The sequence below is a fragment of the Patagioenas fasciata genome, chromosome 4, assembly GCF_037038585.1.
Source record: "Patagioenas fasciata isolate bPatFas1 chromosome 4, bPatFas1.hap1, whole genome shotgun sequence".
Classification (NCBI taxonomy): domain Eukaryota; kingdom Metazoa; phylum Chordata; class Aves; order Columbiformes; family Columbidae; genus Patagioenas; species Patagioenas fasciata.
The window spans coordinates 41213377-41232184 of record NC_092523.1 but is presented as its reverse complement, the minus strand read 5'-3'; the positions used below and the strand labels follow the sequence as shown (position 1 = coordinate 41232184).

The window sequence follows — 18808 nt, the reverse complement described above, 5'->3', positions numbered from 1 at the left end:
TAAACTTGTAATTTAATTTCCCTCCATAATGCACAGGTAATCAAAGAAGGCGGCTCATGGACAAAAACCGCAGAGAAGGCACTCCGTGACAGGAACACGGCACTTTTGGGGCTCAAGGTGGCTCCAGCTACTCCTTTTCCTGTTTTGTCAGAGTCCAGCTAACTGTCCACAGCCAGTTTTAGCCATCTGACTTGGTTCTTAGTGCCAGGTTTCCTGCCAAGTTCAGCCCAGGGCATCCATCAGCCTCCCTTTAAGTGCTTGGCATTAATCGAGAGAACCGCAATCTTTTTCCTTCACAACTGACTTATTACCTAACCTTCCCTACATGTTGCTTTTCTACTTAAGTACTTAAAAATGCTGGTGAGTGATAAGATTTCTTTCACATCTACATGTAGCATTTGGTTTAGATATGGTTTTGAGAACGTTACATGAAAAAGGATTCCATGCACGTTAAACATTGCTCTTGCTTATACCAAGATACATAGTTGTTTTATATGCAAGTTTAAAGTATTTGGAAACATATGTTTACTCAAGTGAGATTGCAGACTGAAAAAAACCTCAACAGTTTGCCAACAAGTTAATCAAAATACACGTTCTAATGTAAATCTTCCTCAACAGTATTGCTGTTCGGTGTTGTAATAACCATTGTCCATCCATATATTAATATCCTTTCTTTTCAGAATTTTACCATCCTTTTCATTTTCATAGACAACGTAGAAAAGAGATTTGCTCACATTTGATCTTGCAACATTCCAGCGCAATTTGATAAACTAAAGAATCAGAAATTGAACAAAAAGGACCAGCTCTGATTCCTGTTAAAACTCTGTATCATTATGTGCCTTGCAAGACAGGAAACTAACAATATAAGAATAAAGTATTATTTTTCAAAAGGCTACTAGTAATATTATAGATTTACAAAGTTTAGTAGTACTTTGTGTCTAGTATCTAGATCCTAAAAATGTCGCTTACTAAGTGCAAAGCCAACTTCTACCAACTTCAACAATTTAAAATAAGTGTTTCTTTAGAAGATGGAACACTTTTCATTCATCACATAGGTTATTTCTCATTAATTAAGAACAGTACTACTGCAATTAAGAAAAATTGCACTATCAAAAATAAAACCTCAGAGAAACTGTGTGTAATTTGAGCAGAAATGGAAGGCAAAATTAAGCGACACAGGAGAAATACCTGCAGAATTACTTGTCCTTTTCATATTTGTACAGCTCCATTAAAAAAAAAAAAAAAAGGCAGACTAGACTACACAACAATCTTATTATTTCTTATCCAAGTGAAGGAAATTATTGAAAGAAAATAATTTTATTCTGTTTTTACCTTTGCAAATGGTAAACAGTCTTTATCAGCTTCCTTGTCTTTTACTTCAAAGTCATAAAGTGCTTTGCACTGTGGCGGAGGTTGAGGTAAAGGTTTAATAATCTGAACAAAACTGGTAGGAAAAAAGCCATGGATGCCATTGACTTCTCCATGATACCAATTTTCATCCACTTGTCGACGCAGAATGATGATGTCTCCTTTACTGAATTTAAGATCTCCAGGTTCTTTTCCCTCGTAGTTGTACAATGCTTTGGCACATGGTAACTGAGGTACACCCTAAAGAATTAAAAAAAAAAAAAAAAGCAAAAATTAGATCAGTATTAGTAAATAGAATTCATATTACATTCTTTTGAAGGTGATGACTGAAACTATACAAAATTGAAAAGTAAAATTCTACACAAGAAATTATTTTATTGCAATGATTCTACTTATTTTACTCAAACATGTAGGAAGAGCTTTGGTTCTATACAGTCATTATGATCTTCAGTAATGCTACAATGTTGCTAGACACAAGACAGGAAAAAAAAAAAAAAGCAAACCACACTTTAATCTTAATGTACTAACTCACTAAGCTTAAACATTAAAAGAAACCCAAACTAACTGAAAAGTATCCTGACCACTTGAGAGATCTAACAGAAAAATGCTGCAAGAAAACACAGCACTAGAATAACAAACATGCTATAAGGCCTTTAAGGCATGTTTTCTGTCCAACTTATTATTTTCCTCACTTTATTTATTTCACAGGTATAGAATGCTAAGGATGTGGACATAAGGGAGGTGTTTTCCAGTTTGAAAAACAAATCTCATTTTATTAAATGTGAGATATTTCATCCTGGAACAACCCTTTAAATTAATTAATTCATTTAAAAGCACAGCTAAAAAGAATTACTGGAGAAAAAAATAAATCTGTGGAAGGTGTGTATCCTTGGATTTCTTCACTTGGTTCCTCCATAATATCTGAATACTACAGGTCACTGGTGCTGCTCTGGAGCGCATGTCAGAAGGATTACAACATCATACTGTGTCATCCTCCCTGCAGGTATAAATTTTTAATTGCTCAGTATGTGCCTCCACATTTCGCAAGGGTCAGCCATAAAACTCTACAACTCTAGTGTTAGGGTTCCTGCCTTCAAAACTCTCTTTTTTCTCCAACTTTAAATACCTAGAGGGGAGCTGACACCCTCACTGATGTAATCAGCAGTGACCTGCATTGCTAAAACAGTCTTTCCACAGCAAAGACAGCATTTATACTCAACTAGACACAGTATTTCACATCCCTAATGCTATCCCTTATGGAAAAGGTGAATTTAAATGAAATTCAATGTTGGTGATATTATTCACCACATGTACCCCCTGGTATGTCTCTAAAGTCTTCTACCAGCTCAGACTGTAAAATGCAGTTGCACTTGCAGTATCTCAAAAGGCAGGCACACAACACAAGGAAACTCTCAGAAGGATTAGCACTTCAAGTCTGTGGTCAGAAGACAGAGTGCCTGACAATTTATTTCACATTTAACACTTAAAATTTTGTCTTTCATTATAATCCAATTTGTTTGGACATCTTTAATTTTGTGTATGGTTTTATAAACAGATTAATTTTCATGAATGGATAAATTATATCTTAAAGATTAGCTTATTTAATAATTTTCTTTCCATATCAGTCAAAGGATAACCACATGTATATACACAGGTACAAATGAGCATGATGTACATATGGATGCAGGAGGAACACAGTTCATTCTATTACATCTGGGATGAGTACTGAAACTATTATGTTAGCAGGATCCATGCAATTGTTCACAAAAACTGTTGATCTTCAGACTGATGTAAACAATACTACAGTATTTTTCTCCATGATCACACTTAAGTTCACCAGTGCAGAATGCAAACACCTCCGGCATACTCTGACCAAACCTGGATAGGGAAAAAGACTAAGCCATCACTTAGAGAATTTCTGGACCCCAGCTGACTGAGAGAGGAATTCACAGCCACAACATAAGAATGAAAATATACTGTGTGTATGTGTTTTTAGTCCTATGTGCTCTCAGCAGAGTAAAAAGAGAGAACGAAGGAACAAGTGCAGAGAGAACTGGGGAGAAGGTGGCAGGTTGGAAGCAAAGGGAAACAAGTCTACACAAGAGAGGAAAAATTGCCTTCTTATCCATTTCCAACCCAATAAAAAACAAACAAACTAAAAAATGTACAGCCCTTCAGTGATTACAAGTCATAGAATTACTTGGCAGAAAAAGAGCCCCAAGCTATTATGGCTACTACAAGACATATGCATATCTCTGGCACAGGAGGGAAAAGCTGGAGTTCTCCCAGGAATCACCCCGTTACTACATCCCCAGACTGAGGAAGAATTTCCATTAACTGTGTGTATAAAACACAGTTGGAAAACAAATATCTTTTTAAAACCAAACAAAGCCAAAACAAACCAGGAGTGCCAGCATGGCAGATCATGTCAAAGTGATCAAACTCATCAATTACCCACAATTTCATTGTTAGAACTTGATATTACATTTACGCAGTTTATCACAAAGCCTCCCACGAACGAACCACTCAAACGTACGAACATCTGTTTATATTTTACAGGATGTTCCTTTCCCAGTGTATAGGCTGAGTTCCTGCAAAGCTTGTTTCCCACGTTAAGTAGAAATGGTTCCAGTCCATAATTTCAAACAGAACAAACTTCAACAAAACACAGACTTAGTTCTCAGCCAGATGCCAGGGATTAAAGAGAAATGGTCAAACAATTCTGCACAGGAGCAAAGCCGATGCCTTTTCCTTCTGTCCCGGGGCATGGATGAAGCGAGAAGGCCCTGGTGCAATGGGGAACACCATTCTCAGGAGTACGGTATCAAGGGCCCTGAAGTACCATCTCCACATGCCTCCTCCTCTGAGTAACCCAGGATCTGCGGCTCGGGGCCGGTGCCTTTCAGGCCATCGCAGTCAGCAGCCTTGGGCGGCTTCAGCCCCCCTTCTGCCCCAAGCTGTTCACTGGGAGAGAAGGCCATGAGGAAATGCTGCGCCGGAGTTTACATTTCACTCTGTGTCTCTCACTTGGCTAAACATGAAAGGAAGGCTTTGGGAGAAAAACTTTGCAGCCTACCCTTAGGTTTACAGCTGACATTTACCCTGCCAGCTCACAGAGAAAGCAACCAAAAAAACCACCACCACACAGACAAAAAACATTTTAGGAAATAAAAATATAAAACCCAGGAAGACTCCACACAAAATAGGTTTCTTAGAATTATTTCCTAGGTCCTTATGCAAAATCCTTTTGCAAAAATAATTGAACTTCTAATGCTACTGCCGATGCATAAACTGTCAAAATTCATTTTTGCCTAAGGCATGGATACACATACATCTCACATGCTAGATTTCTTAAAAGAAAATAAAACCAATAACATATGATGACATCAAAACAAACAGCTTAAAAAGAATATGAAAAAAATGCACATTCATTCATATACATGAGGCTCAAGTCCCTCATATTTCTTCTCTCAGCCCAGATATTCTGTCTTAGAAACCTACAGAATTCACTTAAAATTTTCCTCTTTGGGTTTATGCTTTGCCTTCGGTCACCTTATTTTGAACTTTACTCTTCTTTTCCTAACGGACAATATGCAACCGTATGTATTTTTTATGAGTTTCAGCCAAGAGAAACTTACGCCTGCACAGAAACACGAGATCCAATTTCATTCTAAAAAGGAGTTTCTGTGGCTGAAGCCCAAATGTAAATATGCTTACACTGGCATTAAACAGTGTTCATTGTGTAACTTACTGCACTTGGAGAACCAGCATAAGCTAAAGTAGCAAAAATAGTAATTCCCTCCCAAGGAAATGAATGGAACAGATACTGAGTCGTCTGTATCTCTGTCCTTCTGAGCTTCCCCGGTCGCCATGCTCCCAGTTGTCCCCCTCCCAAGCAAGCGAGGCGTTCCTGTGCTCCAGCTGGGACACTGGGCTGTGGCACGAGTTCCCCTTAGAAACAGTTGAATTTACCCAAATATCTATGCAGTTTTCACCTCTTTGAGGTTGCCAGACACTGAGTATCTTCTAGAGGTCAAGAAATCTTCTTACCCAAGTACTGTTTACGTTAGTAGGACAGACAAAAAAATACTTCTGAAAGTGTGTTATGTGTACAACCAAAGTGTTATCAGCCTCCAAGAAAGGTGGTCAGCTCAGACACCTCATCAGCAGTTATCATGCCCAGCTTTCCTAAATAACTTCTGCCGTTCCTTACAGAAAGTCTAAAACTGGAAGCTACTATAATGTTTATCCATGTCATAAGAGCATCTGTAATAAATATCATTACTTGCAATTTCCTTACAAGACAGAAATATTTTTAATCTATCTTTTTATTTTCCTTCCATGTAGTTTCTACATCAAATCAACAGTTACATTAATAATCAAGACATAATTATAAAAATGCTCCAATTATACAGCAATTGTAGGTACAGAAAGTCTAGTGCTACAGAGGTGCTTTTATCAGTCTCTTCTCCCCCTCCCCAAAGAACCAGTACTGGAAGGAATACTTGGTTTCCCATAAAAGCTGCCTTTACATAAGCAACGGAGTTTGTTAATATGCTGCAGTCAACTTGTTTGCAAGTCGGATTTGTGTCAAGTGAGTTATTCACCTGTACATTCTTCAGTAGGCACACGTACCCCTGAGATTTCCTCTTCAGACTTCAAGTCACTCAACCTTTTGAATGACAATATTGCTTCTTTTAATCTTCTAGTCCGCTCTCATATTGTTGCCTTCTTGACTCAAAACTTTCAGTTGCATACTGTTTACTACTTTTTTCCTTAATTATGTACTGCTTGTCTTCTTCGGCCTTACCAAGCTGTCCAGTCTTCTGTGCAAGAAGATCCCATTTTGCACCTACAGTTTTTTCATGTCTCTCATCTTGCTGGCTCCAGTACCTGTTTTCAAGTCTGACTTTCAAGCCATCTGATCTGCGTAGTTCAATTTTCTTTGTTTCGGCCTCCTTTGTACTTTCTGCACCCGCACTTAAATTTTCAGATATTTTTAACACAGAGCCTATAAAAACACTTCAACGAAGACGTTCTTAAACTGCTTACATTAATACTTGTGTCTCCTTGAGTAGGATTTTCTTCTAAAGGAAGGAAACATGCTCCATGTGTTAAGCTATAGGTATACTGCTGGCACATGAATTAAATACTCTGTTTTGCAGAACACACCAAGGTAAAGGTCTCCCCATTTTTTTCCAAGTTCTAGAACACAAAGTGTCTCCATAACCCAAGAAGAATGCTAAAAGCTGGCTCCCTGCGCTTATTTTTCTCATCTAAGGAACAATACAAATTAGGTCAGATTTGCTGAAAGAAAGGTTAACTCAAGCATTATTAATCTGCATCTGACACTAAACTGTTAGTGGAATCAATATTACATACTTCTACCATCAGAACTATCTTGGAGGACTGCAGAGGTCAACAGTACAAACTAAATTATTTCTAGTTACAACACCTCTGAGGTTCCTGATATCTGAATGATAAAAACGTAAGATATTTTTATGTCAGGAGGCTGTATCAGGTTGCCAGTATGCTGTAATAACCATAAAACCAAACCTTTGGTATCGTCTGATATGAATTACTATTGCTCTACTGAATACAGGGAAACAGTATTTTTGTTTGACAGCTCACTAGCCTATGGAAGTGAGCAATGTTAATGTTGGTAAGTATATTCATTTCTGTTAGTTTGTAATGATACAATTGTACTAGATCTCACTGTTCTTAGCACACATAAAATAAATAACCACATATTTGACTTAAAACAGAAAAAAAAAACCAGTCATTTTGAAATGCCATATTCAAATATGGTTAGTCACAGCTTGGTATAGTTTTGGATTTTAACCAAGTAGGAGAAGCTGTGCATTGAGAAGAAACTAGGTAGCCAGGCTACCCTGATTAAAGAGACCAGGTCTGAAATCCATTTGTGTATAACTTAACAGTGACCTACATAATAACAATAATAATTTTGAAGAAAGATTACTGTAGGAAAAATTAGGATGCAGGATAAAAAACACAATCAAGCCAACATATTTGTTATACAACAACTGCAATCAGTAAAAATTTTAGGTTCTTGATAAATGAGGAAATGGGATGATATTTTCACAATTATTTAAATTAGTACACCTATAAAGCTTCTGTGCTAGTAGCTAAATATTATAGAAAATGGTAAAATTTCTCTAATGTCTACACATGATAACTAACACCAGTATTAGCTCTAAATGTAATAGCGTGTGACGTATCAGAATACTCTTTAAATTTCCAGGCTTCAGTCATCTAACACAGGTTGAAATGCCAAGCACTCCTAGAGCTCTTTGCCTAACTCTTCTGAGGACTTTATCACTTAACTTTGGTTGTGGTAACTTACAGAACTTCATAGCACAGGCTCAGAGAAACCTTTGGTTTTGTAACAGAAGGGCAGCAACTCTCCTCATGTAAACAACTTTTGTGTGTTCTTTTGAGGTAAACCATCAATGACATACTTAAAGTAGCCAGTTTATGAAAGTTCTTTTTTATTTCCTCTGTCATAACAGCTTTTAGAAGAAAAAAAATTGGCATTCTTTCTTGTCTGATTTCAAGAAATAAATCTAAGGTTGTTTAATATAAGTATGAGCAACTATCTCGCACAAAGTTGTTTTGAAATTAAAAGCTTGAATACAGGAGAATGAAAGGAATTTTAAAATGTTGCCTGAAGGCCTAAGCAATCAGACTAATAATACGGAGGGTTAGAAAAGGACATTTGCAAAGCTCTCCAAAGGCACTTAGTTCAGTCTCTTTCTGTTGAATAAATGTGTTTTTGAAAGCTTTTTTCCAAATGAAAAAATAGTGTCTTCAGAATGCCACCTTCCTTCCTTTGCCTATCTGAAATACAAAGTTCTCACATACTTACTTTACCAAGATTTGTTTAGTAAAGAAAATTTTGAACACTTTCCACTAAACTAAGTTCTCAAAATAACCAAACAAGTAAAAAAATAGAAAAAAGTTGAGAGGAAAAAATAGTTATATCCTGCACATGCATGTCCCCAAATATTTTAGCTGTGTGCCCCTGACAGGTTTAGGATTGCTTCTTTCCACAGGCAAAAAAAAAAAAAAAAAAAGGTGACTTTCAAGATATTCCTGTTGATTTTGAAAAGGAAAGCCAAAGCATATCAAACAATTTCATTTCAAGCTTTTGAAAACCATTTGATTAATTGTTTACTACAAAGCCACTTTGCTTTGAAAAAACATCAGATCCATGTAAGAATATAACCGAAACTTTGAAGTGTGCACTATGTAGAGCTAAGATGTTTAGATAAACCAGTTCTTTTCAAAAGCAATGATTTGCTTTAAAGATCTGTTCTTATAAGCTGTTATACCAACCTCACCAGTCAATTTGAAAAAGTACTATTCTCATCAATTTTCTCTTGGTATGTTACAACCCACTGGCATTTGATGTCTCCATAAAACTGTTAATTTTTCTTGTCCCAGTGCCACTGTACAGCAGTGAGGATCTCCTGATCTCTGAACACATCAAGGTGTTATACAGCCTAAGTTCATTCCCTTTTCCTTAAACTCTTCTACCAGCAAATTTTCCAATGCATTCTGCTTTCACGAAACACCGCCTATGGCTTCTAAGACCAGAATACTGCACACCCCAAGGAGAAAGCAAAAGAAAGCCACTCACCCCTCTCGGCGAGGAGCAGTACAATTGTGAGACTAGGCAGTGGGACTTTTTAGTGGGACTACTACAAAGTGCTACTCATCACTTGCATATCCCTGAAGAAGTCTCAGTGTGGGGTGAGACTTCAAAAATTTATCTAGTGTTCCCCAACCATATCCAATCTGTCAATAATATAATCCCTATGGACACCCAAAGTTACAATGGGAGGTCAAAAATAAGTGCTTTGGAAAGTGTTGCTGTTTCCACTTTCTTTATATACGCCGATAAAATGCAAGAATCTTACCCCACAGGCATTATTTACCTTATCTTTTTGAAGAGTACTTTGGAAAATGGAAAATAGATGCAGTACATTACTGATCCACTGGTGTATTTTGATTTTTCTAGCCAGCTTGAGAAAAGTGACTTATCTTTATAATCATAAGACTGTTTATTTTCCCCCTCTGGGGAGAAGGGACAGGAGGAAACGAAGAAAGCAAATCAGGCAAATGTAGAGAAAAGAATCAGCAAGCAAATGAAAACAAAAAAAAAAAAATTAAAAAATCACATAATATTAAGTATAAGCCTGTCAGAGACCTAATAAAAGACTTAGAAATGATGCATCTCAGGTAGTTTTCAATGATAGGTATCACTGTAGCTCAGAATACAGAACTATTCAACTGCTCAAAATACCAATTTTGTAGATAGTACTTCTGAGTTTAGCAAGAAGGCTCATTTTGCGTAGTCACCCAGTAAACACCTTTCGTAACTATTCGTTCCACATCCAAAATCTGTTACGCAAAGTGTGGCAACTTTCCTGTGCCGATACAGATTCTTAAGAATCACTTGGGTTTTTTTGCTTTTTATACGAACATAAAATCACAAACCAGTAATACAGAAGAGGCAAAAACACCCCTCTGAAAACTACCAAAATACAGACCATAATTGAGTGTTAAATTCCTTCCCTAAATTCATTCTTACCTGGCTATTGCATGGCCTTCCCTGTTCACTCTACATTTTAGTGTCCACACAAACTGGAAATTACACATCTTTTGCATCATTTTGCTGCTCCCCAAAGTCATACTCTCATTCTAATACAGTTATCTGGAAGTCACTCTCCCTGCCAAAAGCCACATGTGTTAATTGCTTAAAGAGCCAAAAAAAAATAACTTCCAAGCAAGATGTGTGCCATTCTAAGCTTGAAGTCTAGATTAAACACAGAATTTTACGTAAACTCAGAATACTCTGCTTTCCCATCGGCTTAATGGTGGACAGCTAGAGATGCCACAGGCCTTTGCATACCCTTCCTCAAACAAAAAAAAAAGCATCAATACTGCAACTATAATTTTATAATTTGAAACCTGCAACAACTTTTATCAGTCACCAGGAGGAAAAAGAAAAATATTCAAAAACCATCTTGCTGTAATTTTTAGAGCCAGTATGGCAGACATATTTTACATGACAGCTCATGATAACTTCTGCAGCATATGCCGTAGTTGATGAAGATAGAGGGACACAGTCAACAGCAAGGTCAGAGAAAGGAGACACATTGCAATGCAAGAAACATCTCCCTTCTTTTATTCAATAAAGTCTCTTTCATTTTTTTTTCTAAACACATTAACACAATGCCTCAGTGCATTAAAAAGAAGTAAAAGGGAGTCCATATAACCCCAGAGGCTATTGCTAAGAGCTAGAGAAGATCCCATTACCAGTGTGGTACACATGATTGTGCAATGCTGGAGAAACAAAGGTAAGAAATAAGTAGAAATATCTGTGCTGTCCACCAGCCTTAATATGCTAATCAGAATACATACATTCTCTTTCATTTTTTGCGTTAAACATAAGCCATCAATACTGAAAAAGCAGATCTATTCTACTGTCCACGTTAAAAATTCTCTCACAAATCTGCACTTTAATAACACCACTTTACATAACACATTCTGTTTGCTCCTTTAAAAAGGTTAATCTACTTAGTGCGGAAGACTGGAACATTTGGTTTATCAACAAAACACTGGAACACAGGAGGCCCTGTCCCTACTTCAGGGAGCTGATATTTTAACACAGGTATCAAAAGCTCCCCAGGGTTTATCAACAATGTAAAAGTTTGAGTAATACTCTCTATTGTTCTAAAGGTTTTTACACTTTGAAAATGAACATAAACAAGCTTCTCTCACTGTGATGTGAAAATGAATACGTTACTTGTTGTACCAAGAAAAGGAGAGGGAATTCCAGGTGAGCAGACAGATTGAAAAAAAATGGAAAAGAATAAATGAGAAATGAGATTGCCAAGAGCAAACTCCTACTGCACTTTGAAGGTGAGGAGTTTGAACATGATACAGCAGGAGCAAAGCCAGAAAATGACTGAACAAGGGAGGGACTTGGGAAGATTACTCTTCATGAGATCAGCATGAAGAAACGTTCCTTTAATCTCTCAAATACTTTGCTGCCAAAAATTGGGCAATGGCAAAACACAGAGTTGCAAATGAAGAGGTTGCTGCACTTTTTGATGAAAAACTATCAAGGTTGACAGGCAGGACTTTTCATCTGAGCATGCTTGGTTTTCAATTATCGTCGAGTTCTAATGTATTCCCTGTCAAAACAGGGCAAGGTCCAGAATTAAAATTACCCTGACAATGATATATTAAAAAGAGCGTAACCACGCACAGCTCTCCTATCTGAATGTGATTCTAAAAATCTGAAACAGCATCTGACATACCACTACCTGCTGAAAAAGTGGGTTTAGGTTTATTTTCTGTCACTTCTGCTATTTTGTAAAAGTTTAGGTGCTTGTACAACCTTCTGGATGAGCACAACACCCCTGTCACACACACTTCTCAGGTATTTCCTGCAAAATCCTGCTGCCAGGATCTGCAGGGACTTTCGCTGAGCTTGATTTGGGACTGGTACCGTGTCCTCCTCCTCCCGCATCTCCCTCACTCCCCTGAAATTATTTTGGAATCAATTTACTTCCTTTAATATCCTGACTTCAAACAGCCCCTTGCCTACTGTGGAAAAGATGCCGATTTTGGCTGTCACTATAGTATACACAGATGTACGTCCACTGCATACACAGAGTAAATGACAAAGTACATTTGCTATTTACTTTTACCTATCCTTTAAATTCTTCATGCCTCACAATTTCCTGGAGTATCTATTTTCTTTCCAAAACATTTTTATGGTACTCTACTTGAAGCAGCTGGTTAGCCTTTTGAAAAGGCAACTAATCCTAGCTGAAATGATGCAATTTCTTGTAAGATAAATGTTCCTGTATAGTCTTTATTATAACAAAAGAGCTGAGTGATCCAGAAGAATGCAATCTCTTGTGCAGCGACAAGTAGACAACCAGCCTGACGCAAATGAGCCTTCCGCTCAGTGTTGTATTGCCAGAACAGGCTTGAACCCATGATGCCTACAGAGAGTACTACACTTCACGTTTCATATTGCTCAAATGAATACATTTTAGCATAAATGTATTAGTGTAGAAAACAAAACTGGTCCATGTGTCTTGAGTCTATTGGGCCTGAATTGGTATGTAGACATTACCTAGCCATAGCTCACATCACCACGCTCCGCCCACAGTCACTGTGCCTTTACAAGCCTTTCCCATTGGTCTCCATGACCTCCCCAGCCTCCATTCTGCCCAAGCTTTGCCTTTCTTAATTCCATGCCTACATGCTCAGTGTTTCTAAATTCCTCCCATCTCATTCGCCCTTACTTCCACCTTCCCTGCTTCTCCCTTCTGCTCCCCACTTGTCCGCCCCAACCTCCATGCAAGGCCACTCCACTGCCCTCCACCTCCGGCTGGCCCTGAAGATGAATTGGCTCTCCTGGGATCCACCATTACTCTGCCCCTTAACTGGCAAACAAATTTCCAGCAATATGTGACTACCTCTCCGTAAAGTTGTGCAGAAAACCATATTTTACCTGTTTATGGTAATTATCCCTTATTCCATTAAGAGTTGCTGTTGGTTTTAGGTGGGAGCTATTACTTAAGCAAGGTGTCAAACTCCAGCAAGGTGTCAAACCCCAGCAGATCTCGGCCAAGTTTTCTCCCTAGCTACCCAGCTCTAGATTGTCCTTCATTGTACCAGAGTGTTTAATTTTTATAAACATACTAGCTCACATAGAGTGAAATGTCTTACTATTGTAATTCCACTGTCTGAAGCAGGGAGAGTTGCACAAGGAATACACGAAGTAGAACCAGATTGGATAGAAAGGAAAGGATTTTCCATTTTGCTTTCAAATGCAGCTGTTTATCCAAGAGGTTTGTTTTGTTTTTAAGCAAGACAGATGAGCAAGGGTTAGAAATGCCAGGCAATAAGTGGCTTAGATTGAAAGGATAACCTGTTTACCTCTCAGTATTTTACCACAGAAAAGCTACCAGAGCTTAGGTCCAGGGAGGTCTAATTGGTCTGTGTTGCTTACAGCAGTTGTGCTCCTCTAGTCCACTTGTACAGTTGACATTATGTTATCAGTTGGTTACAACAAACCAAACAAATTTCACTGTGTCTCAGAACACAGATGCATTTAAACTACTTAAATGAATGGTCTTTCAATAACTGCATTTACTTTCACAGAAGAAAGAAGAGGAAATTTGAAAGTAACAAGTCGATCATTACTGTGCTGTCATAACACAGATTAAATCCCTGTGTTTACAGGTGATTTAATTTGGAACTCTTTCCACATCTTTTTTTTATATTTGGTAGACACTGCCTCAAAATCGTAAGCTTTGAGTATCATACGCAGAAAGCTGCTTCTTGAAAGCAGTCTTTTATTTCAAAATACACATCCTTTGTACTTCAAACAAAAATTTAATAGCAATTCTATCCTCATGGCATATGAGCTTTCCTGAAAGCCCTTCGCCTCCCCAAATGTTATGAAAACTTCATAGCAATTTTGTAAAACAACATCTGAAGTATCTCTTGGACTTGTACCACAATTTACCAGTTCCTGTACTCTCATGTATTTGGAAACGTTCTTCCATTTGTCTTGGATATAAACACAAAAGAAACAAACCATTATTTCATCCAGTTCAAGGAAAATGACCATCTTCCTTCCCCAACAAAGGGGAATTGTTTATATCTTATACTAGTTACTGTCTCAGATCTGCTCATAATTTTAATTTATGTGTTCATGCCATAAATGAAATCATATACTTCTATATAATTATTTTAATCAAATAGCTATATGTATGACAAAGTTTAATAAGTAGCATATTCTTGTTGGCTTTTTTTTCCATTCAGGAACAGGCTTAAAGTATATGAACTGCACAACTTTTTGATGAAACCAACATGGAATACATGCTCCAAAAATGATTTACTGTTCCAGCATTTCCTGGAATTAGAGTCCACTCAAAGTACAAGCTCTGAAAAAATACAGGCTGCGGCCACCAAGTCCTCAGCACCCACTGTTTTTCTTCTATGGATCCATTCCCACTGCAGATATCTTGCTAACATAGATATAACCAAAGCTTTCCCAAACTAACCTTTTTCCCAACCTTTTTAGTCCTCTGGTTGTAAAATGTGATACATGCCATGATCTCAATGTTTTCTTTGACATAATTAAAACAGTTCTCACTCCAGCCAGGTTACTTCCACTAAAGGTTTATTCCATGAAAGTTAATTCCATGATATCCAGATAGATTTTTTTTTTTCCAAAACCTGCCTCCTAACTGCTCAGATAAAATCACAAACAAGGGACTAGATATCAGAAATTCTTTTGTAGTAGATAGTAAGCTCTTCCAGGGGGCTGAGATCATGCATTTCTTGGGCAGTTTTAACTTCTCAAACTTGAAGGAGCCTGTAAGCTCCCACTGCATAAGGACCTCCTGCCCTTGAGACTCCACACTAAGCCAATTAATAACCACCTACTTACATGAACAGGGAATGCACAGAATAATTATGTTCCACAAATAAACTCTCAAGAAGAACTTATAAGAAGTACAACTTTCTCATTTAGATAAAAAGTATTTTAATTATGTGGTTCAATCATAATGTATTATTATGGGAAAGCACTGCTCTGGAGCCAAGAGTTAAGAATCAGATAGGATAATTAAAAGCTGACAGCTCTTTAATTCTCTCTCTTAACTATTCATGCTACTAAACTGGTTGAGATCTATTTGGAAAGCAGAATTCATTCATCCTGTCTCAGAGTTCTCTGATTCAGATTCTAGCAAAGGCTGATGGAAGATAATTCATCGAGCAGGATAATCAAATAAACTGCAACTCCTCCCCTTTTTGTCACCTTGGTAGGAGGGCTTGTAGCTTAAAGTCCACCACAAATGGAGCTGGTCTTTCTCAGGTCTTGTATGAGACTGTGTCTTATTTATACAGAACCAAACTAATCAACTGCCTTTAAAAGAAACAGAAATGTATAGTAAAAGCCTTGCGAATCACAATTGCATTGGCATGGCCCTTGGCTTTCTAATTCTTCTGCTCAGCACATTTCTGTGAATTGGTGCTGACACAGAAATACTGTCCTGAATAAAAAGCCCTGAATATAATAAGGTCATGTAGGTACAAAATTTGCACATGGTACGACAACACTGATATTAAGCCACTGTACATACTCTCGTCACACACATTCAACTTTCCTGTAAGGTGAACACACTTCAACCCACTGACTTGAACTCAAAATGAAATAAATTATCTTGTAAGCAACAAGGCCTCATGGTTCTCCTGACTGTCCCCCCTCTCAAGATTTATTGATGTTCCAGTTTTTCCTCTTTATTCACTGAACTCTGTCCTCTCTTTTCAGGATGGCTGAGGTTTAGGGTCTGATGTGACCCCAGACACAATTTTGGAAAGCATATTATGGAAATACTGAGGTATAACATAACATATTCTGTCCAATATTTGCTGCTTTCAACAGAGGTAGCTTGTGAGTCTGTCCCTGCACTGCCTGAACACCAGCATTTAAGGTTGTTTCTAAAGAGGCCATGAAGCCTGCAATGCAGAAAATCACTTACTCCAGAGATGCACAAAGCCTTAAACTGAAATTATCAACAGTTGAATGATTTAACCCTCCCATTAGGAGGTTTCCACTGGCTTACCGCATTACAAAGATTTAGATGGTACTCAAAGTACTTGTGTAACTCTGTGTAACTTTAGCCCATTATTTACCACCACTCTTCTGATTACATAAAGCTATAATTCATGTTAATTTGTATTCCTTTTTTTTCCACCACTTGTTATATGAGACGATTTTTGCTAAACTTGTTATTTTTTTCAGCTTTGGGAAAGTAGCCCTTTTGAATCACAGGACATATAAATCAGGGGTTACTTATACCGAACATAATTGACTGTTTTTCTAATACTTTGTCTTGAACCTCATTATGACAGCCAAAAACGACTACATTCCTGCAATAGGAAATCATACTTCAAACATATTTTTATATTTCAATGTATTCTGCAAAGGAAAAGAATTACCTATATTTTTAGAAACTCATATTACGTTAATACAAGCTGGATAAGATCTTCAGAATAAGACTATTGTACAGAAGAATTTTAGTTTGAGAGACTTCTTCCTTTATATTACATTCAGTGCTTGAGGAATAAATAATTCTTTTCTTTTTTAAGCTTTTTTTTTTTTTTAAATTATTTAAAGAGTTGACAGCTAATTGCATGTAATCTCTCTTTGCTCTCTCCTTCCTTCCAATACCATTTAAGGTCTTCTCACATTTCCCAATAGATGAACTTTTCTCAAGTAGAAAGTGCCACTGATCCTACTTCATCACCTATACTAGTTATGAATCCTGAAGGAGACAAGTCAGACTGTAAGAATAAATCTAGAGAGCCTGTGAAGGTCAATTCCTAAATGCACTAAAAATCCTTCCAATAGAACAAGCTGTTGTTTACAGCTATCTGCAAGTAAGTCCAGTTAAAGAAATATATTTCCAGTATTCTCTATATCAGTAACAAACTCTGAGAAGGTATTCTGAAGTTTGACTTGCCAAACCAGAATGGTTACGTTAATGTCACGGTACTGGATCGAAGAAAGATCTCAATATCAAAGAAATATTGTGTCACATGAGCCCAAGTTCTGCAGCTCCACAACATTTACACAGAACTGGCATATGAATTATTAGACTTGTGCCAGTTTTCATGTGCTTCCAGAATTCGGTCACATTTTTCCAGTTTCTGTGACTTCCAGTCTACTGATTTTAGTATTTGTTTCAAAACTCCAGACTTTACAGTTACTTAAATGTACGCTTTGATATATTCACAAATAAATGTAAAACTCTTCTAGCTACAAAAAAAGGCCAAAAAGGTAGTGCTGCAGTTTCAAAATATGAAAGTTAAATTAAAGTTACCTCCAAACTTGACTTCTTTCTTTTCTTATAAACATCAGTTTGGAAGTCATCAACCTCCTCTGACGCACCATCCTGAGCGCTTTGAGTTGCTGGTAACAAAGACTAAGTAGTCTTTAACATTATTTATGAAAGCGAAAGAAACAAGCAAACCACATACTGCCCAGTACCTTTCAAAGCATGCTTTGTCTTCTCTATAGGCAACTCAAATCTTCCCTATTAATGGGCTTGATGGAAGTTTTCTCTGTATCCCTTAATAGTCTTTATTTAATTTAGAAAGGAAAGGCCAAAGGAATAACTTTCTGTGATAATGATCATAACACAGGAATCCTTATTCACTAAAATTCTAAGACTTTCCACGTGCAACTACTTTTTTTGAGTTCCCTGGATTCAACTTGCGAATTTTGCAGACTGAGGAAATCTAAATTAAAAAAAAAAAAAATTAATTATGGATTATCTATTTAAATGCATCTTAAGATGCAAAAGCAAGGTTACTGCAGCTCTTTTTCTAAAGTATCAAATCAAATACAAGGAAGCATAAGATTTTTTAAACTGTATCTTGACTACTCATCAGAAATTCCTAACAGTATTTAAAAAATTAAGAATGTACAAAGTTTGCATAGAAAAAAGCTAAAATAATTTCTAAAGCAATCCTCAAGAAAAGTCTCTCCTGGTACATATGAAGGCATTTGCTTTGTAAACTGCCTCCATGCTGATTAGGCATTAGCATGATCATCCTGCAGCACAAACAAAATTCTAGCCTTCAGAAAAAATGTGTATGGCACCACACTTCGAAGTACACTGCTGTGTTGTGTGGACACATTTCTGCAAACCTCATTATCATCCATGCACCAAACAAAATACATTGCATATTTATTACATTGCCTACAGGAAATCAGACCTATTATCCCATTATTCAAGTGCTCAAATTAAGTTTCCTTGCAGTTTTAAAATCTTCATTAGCAGCTTGTATTTAGTTTAAACTTCCGGATGAACAGTATATAATTAGCTCTACATAAAAACGGTCAACCTTGGCAAGATGGTGTCTCCAGTCTTCCTTGCATCACACTATTTTTGTTTTTCCCAAACTTCCAGTTGGGAGTGTTAAATACATGCTTCTATTTATTTCTGCACAGCTATACTACTCAATAGTTTAGTAACATAAGGTTTGACAGCTGGTTTTTCCAATTAAATTATTTAGATGTTATTACAGGTCAGGCATTGTCTCTCCTCTGCTTAAAAAAATGCACTTAAATAGTTTTGTGAGGGTAAACACAGCACTCGCTTAAACGGCTTCTGCAAATACGCTACTAACTAGGTACAAGTAAAAGCTTCCCCAGATGTGTAAAATGTAGTACAGTTTGGTTTCCTAAATTCTCTTTGCAAGCTTCTGTGTGAAACGCTACTTAAATATAGGAAACTACTAAAAAACATCTGTAACATTGCCCCTAGAATTAATCATGCACACAAGTCTTCTACTTAAATTCAACATGAGTCTT

General features: G+C 37.1%; 1 protein-coding gene across 3 annotated transcripts in view; it reads right to left on the bottom strand.

Annotated features, from left to right (window-relative positions):
• Positions 1-18808, bottom strand: part of SH3RF1 (SH3 domain containing ring finger 1) — an 87402-nt gene that overhangs the window by 35445 nt on the left and 33149 nt on the right. For all 3 annotated transcript variants that reach the window (XM_065837497.2, XM_065837499.2, XM_065837498.2), the window contains exon 3: positions 1333-1608. In XM_065837497.2, the coding sequence (XP_065693569.2) occupies positions 1333-1608 (276 nt within the window). The remainder of the gene's footprint in view (positions 1-1332; positions 1609-18808) is intronic.